Source organism: Nyctereutes procyonoides, unplaced genomic scaffold, assembly GCF_905146905.1.
Source record: "Nyctereutes procyonoides isolate TBG_1078 unplaced genomic scaffold, NYPRO_anot_genome, whole genome shotgun sequence".
Classification (NCBI taxonomy): Eukaryota; Metazoa; Chordata; class Mammalia; order Carnivora; family Canidae; genus Nyctereutes; species Nyctereutes procyonoides.
This window is the reverse complement of record NW_026575043.1, coordinates 2704598-2722501: the sequence shown is the minus strand read 5'-3', so window position 1 is coordinate 2722501 and position 17904 is coordinate 2704598. Positions and strand designations below refer to the sequence as shown.

Below are 17904 nucleotides of genomic sequence, written 5' to 3'. Positions count from 1 at the left end.
TCTTTAAATTCTAAGGTCTACTATATAGACTATGAGGAGCCCACCATGTTCGAATATTCAATAAATATTGGATGATAATGCCAAAGAAAGCAGTGTTTATATTTCCAGATAGAAATTTCATTCTGAATTTGTAAAAAGATGCAGATATTCTAACTCAGAGTTGAATGTGTGCATCATGGTTAATTAGCAATGCTTCAAATTATAGGCCACTGATGTTTCTTGTACAACTATCAATTAGCTATGCTAATGAGAAAAGCAGGAAATGACTACAGGAAAAAAAATGAAATCAGCAGCGATTAAAAAAGGAAAACAACACATTGTATAGACCCAGTCTCAGCCACTAGTAAAACTTACCAGAGTGATCTAGAAGTATAAATTCTGAGGAGTATTTCCTTTTCTATATTGTCCTTCAGAGAAGCCATATCCAAATCATAAAATGACCAAAATATATAACAAAGGGCTAGTCAGTGGTTCTGATATAATTCCTAGGGGAGCTTTAAAAAAATCAGTGAAGAGTCTTTGTTCTAGACAATTTAAATTAAAGTCTCTGTGGGAGGGTCTAAATCCATAAATTGCATAATTTATTTCAGGTTGATTCTAGCTACTTTGTATTTGCTTTACTCTGAATTTTCTGGTTGGACGGTGAGGGTGTCAGATAAATCACCTTTGGTTCTTCCACCCCGACTCCCCTCACTCCACTTCTAAGTAGGAGAACTTCTGCAGTGAGACAATCTTATAGGTGATTCCTGCTAATCCAGTATTTTTTAAAAAGATTTTGTTTATTTATTTGAGAGACAGTGAAAGAGTGAGCATGAACAGGGGAACAGGCAGAGGGAGAGGGAGAAGCAGACTCCCCACTGAGCAGGGATCCTGACATGAGACCTAATCCCAGGACTTTAGGATCACAATCTAAACCGAAAGCAGAGGCTTAACTGACTGAGCCACCCAGGCACCACCCCCTGATCCAGTGTTTTATGGTCTCATTCACTTGGGGAATATAAAAATTAGTGAAAGGGAATAAAGGGAAAGGAGAGAAAATGAGTGAAAATATCAGTGAGGGTGACAAAACATGAGAGACACCTAACTCTGGGAAATGAACAAGGGGTAGTGGAAGGGGAGGTGGGTGGGGGGTTGGGGTGACTGGGTGATGGGCACTGAGGGGGGCACTTGGCGGGATGAACACTGGGTGTTACTCTAATTGTTGGCAAATTGAACTCCAATAAAAAAATAAATAAATAAAAAGAAGAAAGTACAATTAAAACAGTAGAAATATGAGTAAATACAACAGATTTTCCTTATTAAAGTTATGACTATAAAGTTGTTCATAGTATTCTCTTATTATCTTGTTAATGGCTGCAGGATCTGTAATGTTATCTCCTATTTCATACCAGATATTGGTGGTTCAAATCTTCTTTTTATGCAGTCTTATTAGAGGTTTACAAATATTACTAATTTTTTCAAAGAACTAAAATAATAATAATAATAATAATAATAATAATAATAATAATAAAATACCTTTCTCAATGTCTCTCTTCTTTGTCAAGGGTTGGGATGGTTTTCCCCCTAAGTAAATCTCTGAGAGAATGCAAGGGACCTGAACATGATTTACCTAGTGTTACGATGGAAGAAAATAAAAAATTATCATCTGGAAATTACAATTCCCCACTGAGCTCCACATGCCTGGCTCCTGGAAATTGTTTCCATTGAATTCCATTTGTTCACCAGTTCCAAGAAGAACAGCAGTTCTTGTAGCTATACTTCTTTTCTCCTTCCCTTAGATTTAAAAAAAGTAAAGATTTTTTAAAAAATCTTTAAAAAGTTATAATACTTTGCATTATATGCTTACCATAGAAAGTTCTAAAGTAGAATTACAAATAGCAAAATCAAAGCCAGTTAAAACCACCCATGAGTCTCCTTCTTCCCCATTCTAGAGATAACATAATTTATATCATTAGTGTATATCTTTCCTTTTTTCCCCATGTGTGGAAAAATGTGTTTTATTTTACAGAATTGGGTCATACTATATGCACACTTTTCTTACTTGCTTTTTTGGTAAATTGCTCTTATGTTCTCAGCAATATGTGTGTGAAAGAGGGGGGGAGATTAGGCTTCAAACTTAAGATTTTGCTGTGTCCACAGCAAAGCCCATCATAGAGACTTCCCATTGGTTATTTTAAACACCCCTCTATATTAGACATTGATTATTACTTTGGACGTTTGCCCTTTTCCCTTTTTCCATTATTTGTCAGTAAACAAGATCCATCACCAACTTGGTGAGTTCATACAGATTACTCTTTCACACTGATATGTGACATTGTATCCATAATTACCCAGGGCCACATATAATTATGGACACTGAGCCCCTTATCCTCTCATCCTGCTATATTCTCCAATATTTGTACCCAACACCTTCTCCAGAAGTGATGATTACTCAAAAATCCTGAAGTTTATTTCACCGTCGTCTAAATGTGTAGTATGGAGATTTATCATTCTAGTAGCTAATCTACTTTGAGTGTTTACTGTGCTAAGAAGTTTATATGTATTTTTCATTTTACCTTTATGACAAAGAATTTTTACAACTATCTCCATTATACAGGCAAAGAAAATGAGGTTTCCTCTGAGTAACTTGGCCAACATCATAGCTAGTAAGAGGCAAAGCTGGACCCTAAACCCAGAGCTGTTTGCTTCTAAATCATTTTTTTAAATTATTATTAACCAAAATCTGTATTTGTTCAAATTTTCTTAGTTTTGCATAACGTCCTTTTTCTGTTCCAGGACCCTAACCAAGGTATAATATTATAGTTAATTATGGTGTCTTCTTAGACTACTCTTGGCTGTGACAGTTTCTCATGTTCCTTTTTTCTCTAAATCATTTTTAAAAATCATGCCGTCACCTCTTCTCCTCTATAAGACCACCGCAGTTATATCATGCACTCCTTGAGTGACTCTGATCCTCACAGTAATCCTCCAATGAAGAATTATAATCTTCATTTTATAGATGAGAAAACAGAGTCTCAGATGAAAACTAATGGCCTACGTTACAAAGCTAGCAAGTAATGGAGCTGGGAGCCTAACTCAGGACTGTCTGACCAGGAGTGTCATGTTCTTTTTACTACTGTAGCTTAGATGGCTTATATATATGTGCGTTAAAAAAAAACTTGAAAAAGTTATCAAGAAACTTTAACGTTTTTTAAGAGACAGAGAGTGGGGTAGAGAGTTAAGAATCCTAAGTAGTTTCCCCAAGCTGACAAAGCATGGCATGGTTTAGATTTCCCTCAACATTCCCATACCCTGCTTTAAACCATAGCTCCTTGCAGAATCCCTATTTAGTTGCAAGTCCTTATGGTGCATTATAGCATTAACAATATGCATGCCCTAAATATTCAGGGATCAATAATTGCTGTAGAAGGTCTCCTTGCTTACTGGTAATCTCGTATCACTACCAGTATCATCCTTCTCCACCTACCTCCACCCTCCCCACACACTATATTTCTAAGTCATCAGATCCAAAGGGCCCTAACATGGACAACTCTCCCGACACTTTAATTTTGTTTAATTTCAAGAGCTTTCTCTAGAAAACCTCTTGGGGCACAAGTTTGGGTGTTCAGTCAAATGTAAGGAGTATTGTTTTCTCTGAGTTTGGCAAACAGGTTAAAGGGCAAAGGCAGTTAGCCATGGAGGCCCCAGGAACCCCCTTGCTCCCCAGACTCCCACAGCGTAGAGGCAGATGAGAGCCCCGTGGGGTGCCCCGGCGGAGCGGGGCGGGAACCTGCGCGCCTGCAGGGGCGGGGCGGGCTCTGCGGTCGGGGCTTAGGGACTGTAGCGATGCCAAGGCGCCACCCCCCGCCGCCTCGCCAGCCGCTCCCGCCCCCGCCCCCGCCCCCGCAGACAGGTGTTCAAAGCAAACCAGAGAGCAAAGAAGCGGGCGAGGGAGTCAGGAAGGAGCCGCTATCCAAGTCCGCAGGCGTTCCTCGCTGGCGGGTGCCTACGCGTCCTCGATTAGCACCATGGACAGCGCCCGCGACCAGCCTCAGGGGTGCTTGGACGCCGCCGGCTTCTGGCGGGTCTGGCAGCGCTTTGACGCGGATGGTAAGTGAACAAGCCACCGGCACATTCAGGTGTAGACGTGGCTCCAGCCCAGCCCCTCTGAAAGGACCTGGAGTTTCCCCTTCCCGTCCGTCCTTCCTCGCAGGGCAAGTTGTCTTCCAGCGTCGTCAATGCAGTGCGGGTATCCTGGAGTTACAGCTCTAGATGTCTGTGTAAATTCAAGGTGGGGGGGAGACTTGGTCCACCTCGCAATGTGTGTGTGTGTGTGTGTGTGTGTGTGTGTGTGTGTGTGTGTAAAACGATATGCCATATGTGACACAGATCATCACATGTATTTGAGGCTTGTGACCTACAGGCAGCTATCTGAAGTCAGCTCTCCCTAAGTGTGCTCCTCAAAGAGAACCCACACCCACACCCAAAATACTACTTGAAAAGAAAATGGTACTTAAGGTGTGCTTTATCTTTAGTAATAATTCAACAACCGTGTTTTGACTCTGCAAACTATGATTCAAGAATTACATTTGTTAAATTTTTCCAAGCTTCCAAAGGCTTGGGTTGGATTCTCTTCTAAGATTCATGTCTGTCTGTGGATTAAAATCTATGTATGTAATAGCTTTTCTTTTCCAAATATTCAATATAAACCCAGCGTAGAGCATTTACTCTTGAATATGTGTTTACTATTCAAATCCATGTCTCTGAGAGTTAAATGCTAGCACTTAGTTATTGGAATAGTAAAGAATAGTATTCATGGAGATTTTATAGATTATGAGATTCAAAACAATTTAGATAAACAGTTAATGTCACATGGTATTCTATGTAAGTGACTATCACTTATGCATCTCTTGTTGCATTTAGAAAAAGGTTACATAGAAGAGAAGGAACTTGATGCTTTCTTTCACCACATGTTGACGACATTGGGCACTGATGTAAGTATTTGTGCTACTAAGCATTAATTTATCTGCCTTTAGCAAAATACAAGAAGCATCTAGGTTTTGTGTTGATTTGTACCTATTAATCCCATCTGACCTCTTTTCTTCCTTGCCTGTGTGTAATTTTTCTCCATCTCCTAGCAACATGGAGGAATTGAGGCAGGTTCTATAAAAGGTAGTATTAGACTTGCTGGTCACTGACTTTTAGTGTAACATCTGTCATCCACTCAAGAGATCCTACCTATAAGTTCAAACAGCTCTGTTTAGAATGTCTCCTTGGTTATGCCTCTGCTAATGGATTTAGACATGAAGATAAGGCAAGATCATTTTGTTCAGAAAAGTGGAAAAGATGTTAAGTGCTCTGAGGCTCTGAGCATTTAGTGCATTTGATACTCCTTTGATAGCAGACTACAAACAGACCATTTAAAAATCATTTTCTATTATTCATCTTATTAGAAGAGGTTATAGATTTCTTAGGAAATGATAAACCAGAAAATAGTCGATATACCCTGAGTCCAGGTATAATAAATGTAAACCAATCTATCCTATCCATGTCCCTCCCTGGTGGTAAATCTGGCCTTGAGAGATGGAGACTAATTTTTGAAGATCCCAAAGCAGAGAAAAAACTCATACAAAGACACACCAGGCTAGGGATGGGAGAGCCTAGTAAAGTCTCCATCATGGGATGCATGGTAAGAGAAATAGCTCTGGAGGCAGTAAGTAGCATTTAAAATGAATCATGGAGGGCAACCCAGGTGGTTCAGCAGTTTAGCACTGCCTTCAGCCCAGGATGTGATCCTGGAGACCCAGGATCGAGTCCCACGTCGGGCTCCTTGCATGGAGCCTGCTTCTCCCTCTGCCTGTGTCTCTGTCTCTCTCTCTCTCTATGTCTCTCATGAATAGATAAATAAAATCTTTAAAAATAATAATAATAAAACACAAAAATAAAATGAATCCTGGAGATCACTTATCCTTAGATACAGCCATTTACACAGAAGAACAAAGTGCATTGCACTTTCATGTAGGAGCCCAACAAGGGAACAAGGCTCTCTATACACCAAGGCACACTTTGGGAGGGTGTTTCAGGGTTGGTGGTGGTGGGGGCGGTTAGTCAGCTCAGAACAGAAGAGTCTGCCATCTGCCTCTAACAGCTGGAGAGACCCCCATCTCTCTTTGTCTCTCTGTGTATATATAGATCTCTCCCTCTTTCTCTCTCTCTGCGTCTTCTATTCTTTTGATGTCTGTCTCATTTTTCTATTTCTTTTTCTCATTCTGATTCTTGGCCCCTATCTTCCATCAGCTCTTGACTTTCTGACCTCTCTGTCTCTCATCTCTCTGTCTTATATATCTTTCCATGTTTGTCTCTCCCATTTCCTTGTTTCTCCTTCTATGTGCAGCCCATCTGTCAAAGCTCTCTTATCCCTGTCTTTTCTTTTCCTTTTTTCTTTTTTCATATCTGTCTCATCTTTTTCCCCCTCATTTCTTGTCTTTTATCAGTTTCTCTTTTCTCTTCTCCTTATTTCCCTTAACTTCCTCTATCTCTGTCTCTCAGTTTCTCTCTGTCTCTGCCTTGCTCCTACTTACTGCTATAAGCACAAGGGCTCATGGCATTCCAGAACCCATGAGTCAGATGTTGTTTTGTCAAGCATGGCAGGAGTATTGGAGAAAACAAATAGATGAAGGCAGAAACATTCAAAGTCTTGGAATAAACTGGATGGTCAAAAAATCCAAACTCCCAGAGACTTAGAACTTCACACTTTTTCAGAAGCTCCTTGCTTTAGTGGTTTATAGGAAAGGAGAAAAATTGCCGTCACTGCTGAAGCTAGGAAGGTCTTATTTTCCATTGTGAGGTGGGGGTGAGGCTACTAAAGTGCAACGGTCTGCTCTGAGTCAAGGACACAATGAGCCATCTTCTTCTGGGGATTTGGCTAATTTTAGAGTCATTAGTGATGGAGCAGAGAGGTACCTCTCTTGTAGCTGTGCAGCTCTTATCTTCTCTCCCTCAGAGCCAGCCTGGGGACTTAGCCTCTCACATAGGGGCAGGCGTAGACAATTGAGTCACCTTGAGGAAAGGAGACAAGTGAGTCACCAGTGTCCTGTGCACCTGTGTGTCCCATTCCCTAGGAATTTCAATACATTTGGTGTCTGCCTAGGACCTTGCATTTTTAAATCACCCTAAGCCAATTTGCAATCTTTCACCCTCTATCCCTCCAGGAACAGTGACTGCCTGTAAGAGGTAGGGGAGGGGGCGTCTATAAATTTTCTTCTCAGTGCTTAGTTGGGGAGAGAGCTTTCAAGGCCAGATAAGTTGTATAAGCCATTGTCCAAAAATGTCACCATCTGCCATTATTCTGTTTCAAAATGCTGAGACATTATCCTGGGGAGTGTGGTTATAGGAACCTGTGCTGGGCCCTCCATGTTACCCAGACAACCATGATTAAGGAAACTATTCCTAATTCTGTTTTTTTTTTTCCCCTGGCAAGAAAGGAGTAGGCATGTCCTTAATAAGGGGGCGGGACTTCCCAAATGGAAGTCCTTCAAACTGAGTGACAGTCACCATTTGTGACATCTTTTAATTAGTGATAACCCAGTGAGTACAGAAGCAGTGCCGGGAGGCCTCCATGATAGGGCCTGGTGTTTAGGATTGGCAAGCAGTTCTTCAGAGGCCTGAATAGCTCTACTTTCCTCCCTGATTAGCAGGTCACCGAGACCTTGGAAGAATTTTAAGATTGCCAACAGTGAGGTGCTGCTAGTCAACCTTGGAGAGAACCAACCTGTGTGTGATTCCCTGCTTCTTGAGTCCTCTGAGGGGACAGACTTAATGGAACCATTGGGTGATCTTCCTGCTGTTCCTGTTATTCACCCCTTCCCTCAGCCCCTTGCCTTTTCTTTCAAGTACTCAGAACTGGCCTCTGAACTAGGTCTGGATATAGTCAATGCATAGCAAAGCATCACCTTCTCATGCTGTGTACATCCTTCCTGTACAGATTGTAGCACATCTTGGGCCTCCTTCAATGCTTCAGAGATGATGGGCCTAGAGTCTCAGAGAAGGTGGGCAAGGTAGTGCTGATGGGAAATTACAACTGAGGCATTTCCTAGGCTCTGTTGCTTTAGGTCCAAGAGAGAGTCATGGCCTTTGGGGTTAGAGGACAAAAGTCAAGATTCTGTGGCTTCAACTAAAGGCAGCACATAGAAGCTGGTTATAGATTCTTTGGCTTTACATTTATTTTGAAATTTAATTTTCCACCAACATAGTCTATGTTAGTAGCTATCTTCCTTTGGGAAAGCCTACCCCACCATAATGCACCATTTATTCATTCCACAGATACTATATTTCAGAGACACAGAAATGATTGCTATCTCTTAATCTAGAAAGCCAACCAGAAATTTATTTTTTTAAGATTTATTTATTTATTCATTCATGATAGACAGAGAGAGAGAAAGAGAGGCAGAGACACAGGCAGAGGTAGAAGCAGGCTCTATGCAAGGAGCCCAATGTGGGACTTGATCCCAGGACTCCAGGATCACGCCCTGGGCCAAAGGCAGGCACCAAACCGCTGAGCCACCCAGGGATCCCCTCAACCAGAAATTTAAAGTGAAGACTCACCTTGTGGAGTGATCTCCATCATGTTTTTTTTTTTTTTTGTATGGTGCAAGTACAGCAACCCATACACTCAAATCCAAACATACACACCCAAAGTGCCAAGACTAGAGACACTGATCTCTCTATATGTAGTCAAGTGTCTTCTAAGGAAGCTTGGTTGGCAAGGATACTGTGGGATCATATTAGGGATAGTATTAAGGAGACTGAATTTAGCATGGCTGATGGGGTCTGGAGTCTTGGGACCTGGCACTGTTGGAAGAGTGCTTCTGCCTCATAACTCTTTCATCAGAATTCATTCTCCACTGTTGATTATTTATGTCATATTTCTTTGTATTAACCCTGCAATCCACTGATGAAGAACACGTTAGTATGTAGAAAAGCTTGTACATGGAAGTGAGACATGGCGTGTTTGGTAATTCAACAACGACTCTGTTACTTTTTTCCCCTTCTAGTTATTTTTTCCTCAGTGGGTCCAAGGAGAAGATTAAGGGAATGAATGATGGCAAACTGACGGCCTAGAAGAGCCAGGCTTTTCACTTAGAAACAGCACAAAATCTCTGAGTTCTTGGGAAGAGAACTTGGAGTCTTGCAAATGAGCTTAATGGAGGTGTTGTTTGTACACAAGCTAATGGTATTGGGTTCCATCAGTCTGAGGCCCCTTAGACTAGTCTTTCAGCTTCTCTTCCTTCATTCATGTTTTAGGCACTCACTAGCTGTGGATCTTACCTGGTCAGGATTCTGATCAGTAGTGGTTTGCTCAAGAAATCTCCACCACTGTTCTCCCTTGTTCAACATGGTAGGCTTGCTTTAAATGTCTAAGTAACCTGCTTTCTGGGTTAGATTAACATAATTATCAAGGCTCTATGGGCTGAATATTTGATATCCTGACTACATTTTTGGAATCCCGCTGGTTTTATTGTGGTTCTGCCTGGCCTATTGTAGGATGCAGCCTTGGAAGAAAATGTCCAGAGGATGAAACAGCAATTCACGGCTCCCCAGGATGTCTCTAGAGATGGTCGTGTACAGATGAAAGAGGTATCTTTCCTGATGTCCCTTTCCTGACCAAACCTATTTGGGCTGTCATTTCTTTCCAAAGATCATGCAAATCTTAATCTGATTGGGAAGTTAGAACTCTCTGCCATGCTTCTGGCCTACACAGCATTTAGTAATCACCTCTCCTTTTCCATCTGCTTAGCAACTCATATCATTTTCTTTAAGTCAAGCAATATTTATAGTTATTTTATAACTGAGGAATTGATATACTGGAGGCTTTGCAGTTACTTGATCCAATATTTGTCTCTTTGCTGTGTGCTGTTCAAATCCAACCTGGGTAAAAGGAAAAACTGAATGACAATAAATGAGTTGAAACTTCTGAATCAGCTCCCAGCAGAGGCTGGAGAGATCTAGCCCTGGAGATCATTTGAAACAAAACAGACAGCAACCATCCTCACTTCAGCTCACCCCACATGTACAGAGTCTAAAAGAGCAAGGAAGGCCATTGAGCATGCAGTGCCACAAGCCCTCTATCTGTAACCTCCGTCACCGTTTTTCCTTTCAGCTCTAAAGTGTTTCTAGTTTAGAAAGGACTTCCACACATATTATGATATTGGATCCCCAACACTGTAAGAGGGGACAGACATGGAATGTCATCCCTATTTCACATGCACTGCATGGCCAGTAAAAGGCTCTTGCTTAACTGCAACCCTACTTTTAGATAGGACTCCATGGGCTCATGCTATCTAGTTATGCACTTCTACATAAAAATGAGCTCATTTTAAAAACTATTTATTTTATAGTCAAAATCACCCACTAGATATATTACCTGAAACTTGAAGAGCTAGTCTCTCCATGCTGCCATACTTGGATAGACAGTATTGTTGATGAAAATAGTACTACTTTCTTCAGAAAGTTATGATAAGAGGGCAAGATAATGTCTCCTTATAAAAGTAGACATGTTCGCCAGCAAGCAGCCTTTTCAGAAAAACTAAGATGTATGAGTGTGGTTGTCTCCAAAATTTTCACTCCACGGCAAAAAATATATATGTATGAGTGCGGTTGTCTCCAAAATTTCCACTCCACAGCAAAAATTATATATGTAACCAACAACTATAGTAGAATTGATGTAAAGCTATCTGCATCTCCATTAAAGGAAAAGTAAGTGCAAGCCTCAAGCTAGAAATGCCAAAGTATTCATGACTGCATGTTCACTACTGCATTCTCCAGCCCTCAGAACAGAGTGGAACAGTTAATGGTGCCCAGTAAACATATGTTGACTTAGTAAAGAATAAAGTGAAACATGGTAAATGCCTGAAAATGATGGTGTTATCTTACTGACAACAGACAGACTGTCTTGAAGCACTTGGAAACCTGGCAACAACTTTGACATCCATGCAGTCCTACAAGTGAGCATAATGGAAGTGGTGTTTGTACACAAGCTGTTGGTATTGGGTTACATTATTCCCAGGTCCCTTAAACCTCTAGAGTCTGTGAGCTTTAGGAGTAGCAGGGTCTCCTCTACCTCCTCCTGTTATATCATTGACTATCTCACTCCAATCACAGGTCGTTGAGACAAAAATCCTCAGCCCACCTGGACGCATTTTAGATATTCTAGCACAATTAAGATGTGGCAGGAATTGCAACTGAGAGCCAAAGCCAAGCTTGGGGCTTATTTGGGCATTTGATTTGTCCGGAGTTCCTCTGTCCAAAGCTGAAGACAGACTGGGTTCTAAAGGCTGAGGACCAGTGAATCATGTCTTAATTTGGTCTCTTGCCCTGTGCTACCCCATGTGAAAAACCACTTCATTTGGAAGAGCAGTTGCCAATTCCATCTGACCTTAGAACCCAGATGGGTACAACTGGGGGCGGGGCAGGAAGGGGCAGGGGAAGCGCCAAGTCCATGCCATGAACATAAGACCTTGGCCAAGTTACTTCTCCCTGAGCCTCTGGTTCAGGCTCTTCATCAACATGGTGTTAGCATTCACTGAAGGTTTCATTTGTACCAGGAATTTTGCTCAACAGTTCATAAGTAGTGCCTCATTTTACTTTTAGCCTTCACATAGGCACCAGGATATAAATATTATTATCCTCATTTTACAAGTGAGAAAACTGAAGCACAGAGAGATCAATTAAATTTTGCCAGATCAAATAATACATGAGCAATGGAGAAGGAGTCTGGGTCCACTCTAAAGACTATCGTGGACACACACTGCACTGTCCTGCTCCATGAGTAAAAAGGGGTATTTACATCTACCAGTAGGAATGGTATGAGAATTTAATGAGATCATTAATGAAAAGCACATTTCCAGTGCCTGCCACATAGTAGCTACTCGATATATGATATTCAAAATATGATTGCAATCATTCATACGATTATGTCCTTGAGCAGACCCATATCCAACTAGAGGAGTGAACAGGAGTGTGGGTTCATCATGCCTACATGCCACCAACAGCATCTGCCTGGACTCACTGTGGCAGTGCACAAGATGCTGAGAGTGCCCAGGGACAGAAGGAATGGCCACTGTTTATGGGGGACAACTCAAGACAGTAACACTGCAGTACATAGGATAGGATGAGCCCAGCCCAATATGCCTATGGTACTGAGGTGAGAATTATAATCATGCAGGAGAAGCAAATGTCACCTTTACTCATGGGAGAAGTGATGTAAAATCAGTAGAACTGGTGCTTAAATAGAAGGTGGAATGATTGAATTGATCACTCATGGACCAACTATTGTAGCATCATAGAGACACTGATAATGAAAAAGAAGAAAATAGCCAAAACTCAAGACACAGACAGCAATCACTCCTGTCTGTCTGTGTGGCAGTGAAGTGAACATACGTATAGCATCTCACCAGCACAGCATAAAACTTAAAAGTACGGCCGTAGTCCTGGTGCTACCACTTACTAGCCATATAACTAAGGCAAGTTCCAGTTTCCTTAACTAATAAATAATAATGATGTTGTGTTGTGCACTCTATAGGTTGTGGTTAAGATGAAGTGAGGAAGCATACATAAGAATTTAGAACAATTCGTGGCACATTAAAGAATTATTTGCTATTTTAATTTTCTATTATATTACAGAGTTAAATTATTTTAATACAGGAGAGTCTAAAAATACTGCCTGGAACATATTAAGCACTGGCAAATTTATTATTAAAATTAGGATTATGGTTTTTAGATCGTAAACTTGTGGAAGGCAGATACCCACTATATTTCATACCTACTATGGATGCAATGCTGTTTGAAAGAATCAATGAATCAAAAATGATGGCCAAGGGCACAGAACTGTAATCTGAGCTCTTGGTCCTGAGGAATCCAAACCTTCCTGGCCTATAATATGTCCCACTGTGTCTTCTACCCAGGGAGCACTGGCCAGTGTCACTGACTGCTACTTCTCTCTGTCTCTTTAGCTTGCCAACACGTTCTTATCTGAGGATGAAAATTTCCTTCTGTTCTTTCGTCAGGAAACCCCCTTGGACAGCAGCGTGGAGTTCATGCAGGTTAAGTATTTGTGTATTTATGGAGAATGGGGGCTGAGAAGAGGCCAGGATCTCAGCAGCCACCAACTGTGGTGGCCACCACTCCTGCCCAGTCCCCAAACCCACAGAGGAGACCAAGCAAAGAAGCCCTTGGTGATGGGCCAGAACGTGGGCTCCAAGCCCCACTTTGTTCTGTGTGCTGCCCTAGGCTGCTTCCGAGCTGACAAAGTGTTTCAGCCTGGACTAGAGGAGGCTTAGACAACAAGTAGGCAGGCCAACATGGAGGAATATGATGGGGGTCAGCTGGGGAGCCCAGAGAGCAGATGCCCCATCCAAAGCAGAGAACCCGGGGAAGCTTCAGCGAGTTGCTGTCTGGACATCTAGACTCTATGTGAAACTACTTGTTTTTATATCTTGGCAGCTAAATCTAGTTTGGAATGTGTAATACCATGAAAATGTAACTCACTAGGGTGCTGAACCAGCCAGAGGCCTTCTGTTTGCCATCACTGTGCTTGAGAAAAAGCTGAAGGCAGAAGCAGTGGCTCCTCAGCATCTCTTTCAGCCTCTATGTGTTATTATCTGTTGGCCAAAGAGGACCAAGAAAGTCAGAGCATCCAGACAAGTTCTTGTATCTGGGGCCCTGCTCCTAAAACAGTTACCAAGTCCCCATTTAGGAGACAATAGCTTAGTACCCTTTTGCATGACCGTATTTACTTCCGGCCAAGTGGAAGTCATAAAATTGAGCAAGCATACGCATTAATGGAAGAGATCTGAGTAGACAAAAAGAGTATGCTAGTGGCCAAGAAATGTAAATTTAAAACAACTAATTTTTTGCCAAAGTGGTAAGGATTTTAAGAGGATCAACAAAATATGTGGTGCCAGCAAGAAAGCACAGAGATTGATCTGTTGATCTCTTGGTAGGCATGCACACTGCAACAATTTTTTGGTGATCAATTTTGCAAAAATGTAATCAGGATCCTTTAAAATGTCATCATCCAAAGTTAAAAATATCTTTACCCTCTGACTTAATAATTCTACTGCTCCAGGCATCTATCTTAAGGGTATAATCAGAAATGTTTATATTTACAGGAAATGTGTTATAATGTTAAGAAGCAAAGTTGTGTGTGCATTATGATCTTAACATTGTTTAAAAAATGGTTCACCCTAACACCTACATAAATTAGACCACAGGTAAATACACATCAGATAAATACTTATTGCTTTCAAGTAGTAAGATTTCAGTTGATTTTCATATTCTTTGTACTTTTATATTTTCTAATCGTGTGCAGAATCATAATTATTTATAAAATATTTTAAGTAATATTTCAAAATCATTTTAATGGTGCTTAAAAATATTCTCAGAAAAATCTTTTTAAACTTATTTATTCCTGAGAGACACACAGAAAGAGGCAGAGACATAGGAAGCGGGAGAAGCAGATCTCCCTGTGGGGGAACCCTATATGGGACTCAATGCTGGAACTCTGGGATCACGACCTGAGTTGGAGGCAGATGCTCAACCACTGAGCCACCCAGGCATCCCTGTTCAGAAAATTTTAAATGAAAAGAATAAACAGATTGCCCTAGTGTATAGAAAATATAACCTCCAAGTTAGGAGGAATTGGAAAAAGGAAAGGGCACTGTGGAGCTTTCCTATCTTTTTGTTTTTCTTTTAATTTTATTTCATTTGCCCCATCCCTTCTATTTTGTCAGTTTCTTCTAAACCTACCCCAGGTATATCTCTTTCCATCATATTTCTATGACACACATGGCAAGACTAACTGTTTTGTTTGCTTGGAAATCTTTGTATTTTGCTTCCATTCTTTAAGGATAGACATGCACATTATTCACATAAAAATCTTTGGGCTTCCAATTGGCTCAGTTGTAGCAAAATCATAAGATAATGTAGATGGAAACATTTTGGAGAAGAGCAGGAGACAAAAAAACATGGAAAATGGTTTTGAAATTCTCATTCTTAATTTTGGTATACTCACATCATAAAAGTTCAAATATAATTTATACTTAACTAATCGATTTTATAAGTCTGGCTGAACTCAGGGACTATAAGGCATAAGGTTTCTCAACCTTCTCATGGCCCATTAGTACCCTCACTATCCCTGCAGGGTGCTCAGGCAGGGCTGGCTGACCCAGGTCTAGAATTAAGGTCCCTGTAGTTGGTGACTCAGCTAACCCATTCTAAATCTACAGAAAATCTGTCAGTTAAAGAAAACAACTTAGTGCTACTTTTTCTTTCTTTTCTTTTTAAAAAAGTAGTTTCTATACCTAGCATGGAGCCCCAAGCCGGGCTTGAACTTACAATCCCGAGATCAACACCTGAGCTGAGGCCAAGAGTCAAATGCATAACCAAATAAGCAACCCAGGTGCCCTTACTTTTTCCTTTTGTACAGGAGTCTGAGAACTTGCCAAAATATTAGGGCTTATACATGCAATAATCCAAAAAACACTTATTAAAGAAAGCAGTTTAGTGTCTGCATAAAAATGTTCAGTTGGGCAGCCTGGGTGGCTCAGCAGTTTAGCGCTGCCGGGATCGAGTCCCCACGTTGGGCTCCCTGCATGGAGCCTGCTTCTCCCTCTGCCTGTGCCTCTGCCTTTCTCTCTCTCTCTCATGAATAAATAAAATCTTTAAAAATAAATAAAAATAAAAATGTTCAGTTGTTCTGTCTTCCAGTTAGTAACGGTATCTTCAGCCATATGAATGCTGCTCCTAAACCCATGGAAGGGTTGTCTTGTCACTAGGAATTACCCAAGATGTTTTATTCCCTTTACCCAGAGCCAAGGCCACACAAGGAAGATTCCTTAGGCAGCAGTTTATTTTAGAAGGGTTCACCCTTTCATTAAGGTTATTGCTATTCGGGGCTTTAGTTTTATGCAGGTGCCTTAATTTGACTCCTCCCACCTTTGCATGGGCTCTAGGATTTGTCTCCTGTCTACCTTGTGTACAATCTTGGAATAAAGCTGCAGGCTGCATTCTCAAGAGTCAGCAGATTACCTAGGAGAGACTTCAGTGCCAGTCCTACATTACCTCTTCAGGTTTGTGCTTGTTTACATGGTTAATTGATTAATAAATGGATGCATGGTTTTCATATATTTCAGATTTGGCGCAAATATGATTCTGACAGCAGTGGCTTTATATCAGCGGCTGAGTTGCTTGTAAGTGTTGCTGGAAACTCTTACTGGGTGGAGGGGACTTATTCATCACTGGGGAACCTGATGTACATGGATCATGAATTTAATTTCTGTAGGCCCAAGAAACATGGATTTGAATTTGTTACTTTAAAAAAATGTATTTGTATTTAAAATGTTTAGAAAGTACAGGTAATGTTGCTTTCTCTAGGAGAGACACATAATTGACAGTTTTTGACACTTTTTCCATGCCTGGAGGTATTCTCTGGGTTCTATGAGCTCTCTTTAAATAGTGACAGTCCTCCATTCTTGGATTTATTACTTGCTAAAAGGATTTTATATTCTCCTTTTAAAAAATGAACACAATCCTTAGATAAGGCCTCTTGAGGTCTTTGTGGTTTATTTGCTCCCATATAAGATGTGGCTCTTCTCTTGATGTCACAGAATTTCCTTCGAGACCTCTTCCTCCACCACAAAAAGGGCATTTCTGAGGCTAAGCTAGAAGAATATACTGGCATCATGGTAAGTAACTGAGCAAAGTGATCTCCATGAGGGCAGCTACCTTGCTGCCTCCCCAGGGTCCAGAAACAGTGGCACAGAGCATCTGTAGATCAAATGAATCCAAGAGAAACTCAACTCTCAAAACAATGGCTAAAATTGAGTTGCTTTAGCTCCTCTCTGAGGATGAGACTGCATGTGTTTGAGAGGAAAAGCTGTTCACCTGTCCTTGGGGAGACGTGGGAAGTCCAGGTGACATTAGGTTACCAGGCAGCAAGCCAATGACCTCAATGCTACTTGAAGTCACATGGAAAATGGTAAACCATGGACAGTCAGAAACCTAAACAATCAGGACCAAGCACATGGGAGCCATTTTTATCACAGTGGACAGTTCTTTTCATTTAGTGTGTTGATTTAGAGCAATTGAGAGTCAGATAGACAAGAGATGTGTGTCCTCCCTCTGCCACTTCTTAGCTGTGACCTTGGGAGATTGTCAAAGCCTCTCAATTTTACTTACTTCATTCATAAAATGGGAGATTAATAGGACCTAATTACCATGAGGGCAAAGAGAGCTGATGCATATGAAGCACTTGGTAGGTGTCTGGGACATAATATGAATTAGCTTTTATTGTGGCACTTGCTGTGGTCCTTGTCATTATTTTGCTTGCCCCTCATGGCATCCATGTCCTGAATGACCCTGAGATTATTTTGGTGTCACAGGTCCCTGGAAAATGGTGGCGTGGGAGAAGTTGCCTCTGGCAACTTCAGTCTCACCTTCTGTTTCAGCTTGTAACATGATGCATCTTTCCTGGTACCCATCAAACCTGTCAACAACCTGGCTTCCCTGCCTTTCATCTTCCTATCCCCACACATTTGCTCCATTCCAATCAGATTCCATAGTTTTCTCAATTAGGAAGCAAGGAAATTGCCAGTGAAGGCTTAATTACTTGTAGGACTGTTGTCTATATTACATGAAGAGTTCTTACTTAGATTCATGTTACTGAGCTTTCTGGTGCACAGTAAGGAACACATACCACTGAGAAGAGGTGGTATATTCCCATAAAATATGTGCCACTAGATTATCTATTGAGGCCTTTAGGTGATGTTTCCAAACATGGTATTATTTCTGATTACTTCTCTGCAGGGTTGGCTTTGTTTATGCTATTCCATGCTATATCTGCTATATATCTGATCTTGGGGGCTTCAA

General features: G+C 41.1%; 1 protein-coding gene across 1 annotated transcript in view; it reads left to right on the top strand.

Moving 5' to 3' along the window:
- Nucleotides 1–3951: 3951 nt before the first annotated feature.
- SCGN (secretagogin, EF-hand calcium binding protein) overlaps nt 3952–17904 on the top strand; it is a 35108-nt gene continuing 21155 nt past the window's right edge. Inside the window, exons 1-6 of the mRNA XM_055323145.1 lie at nt 3952–4089; nt 4903–4973; nt 9523–9615; nt 12990–13079; nt 16170–16226; nt 16644–16721. Of these exons, the coding sequence (XP_055179120.1) occupies nt 4008–4089; nt 4903–4973; nt 9523–9615; nt 12990–13079; nt 16170–16226; nt 16644–16721 (471 nt within the window). The 5' untranslated portion in view covers nt 3952–4007. The remainder of the gene's footprint in view (nt 4090–4902; nt 4974–9522; nt 9616–12989; nt 13080–16169; nt 16227–16643; nt 16722–17904) is intronic.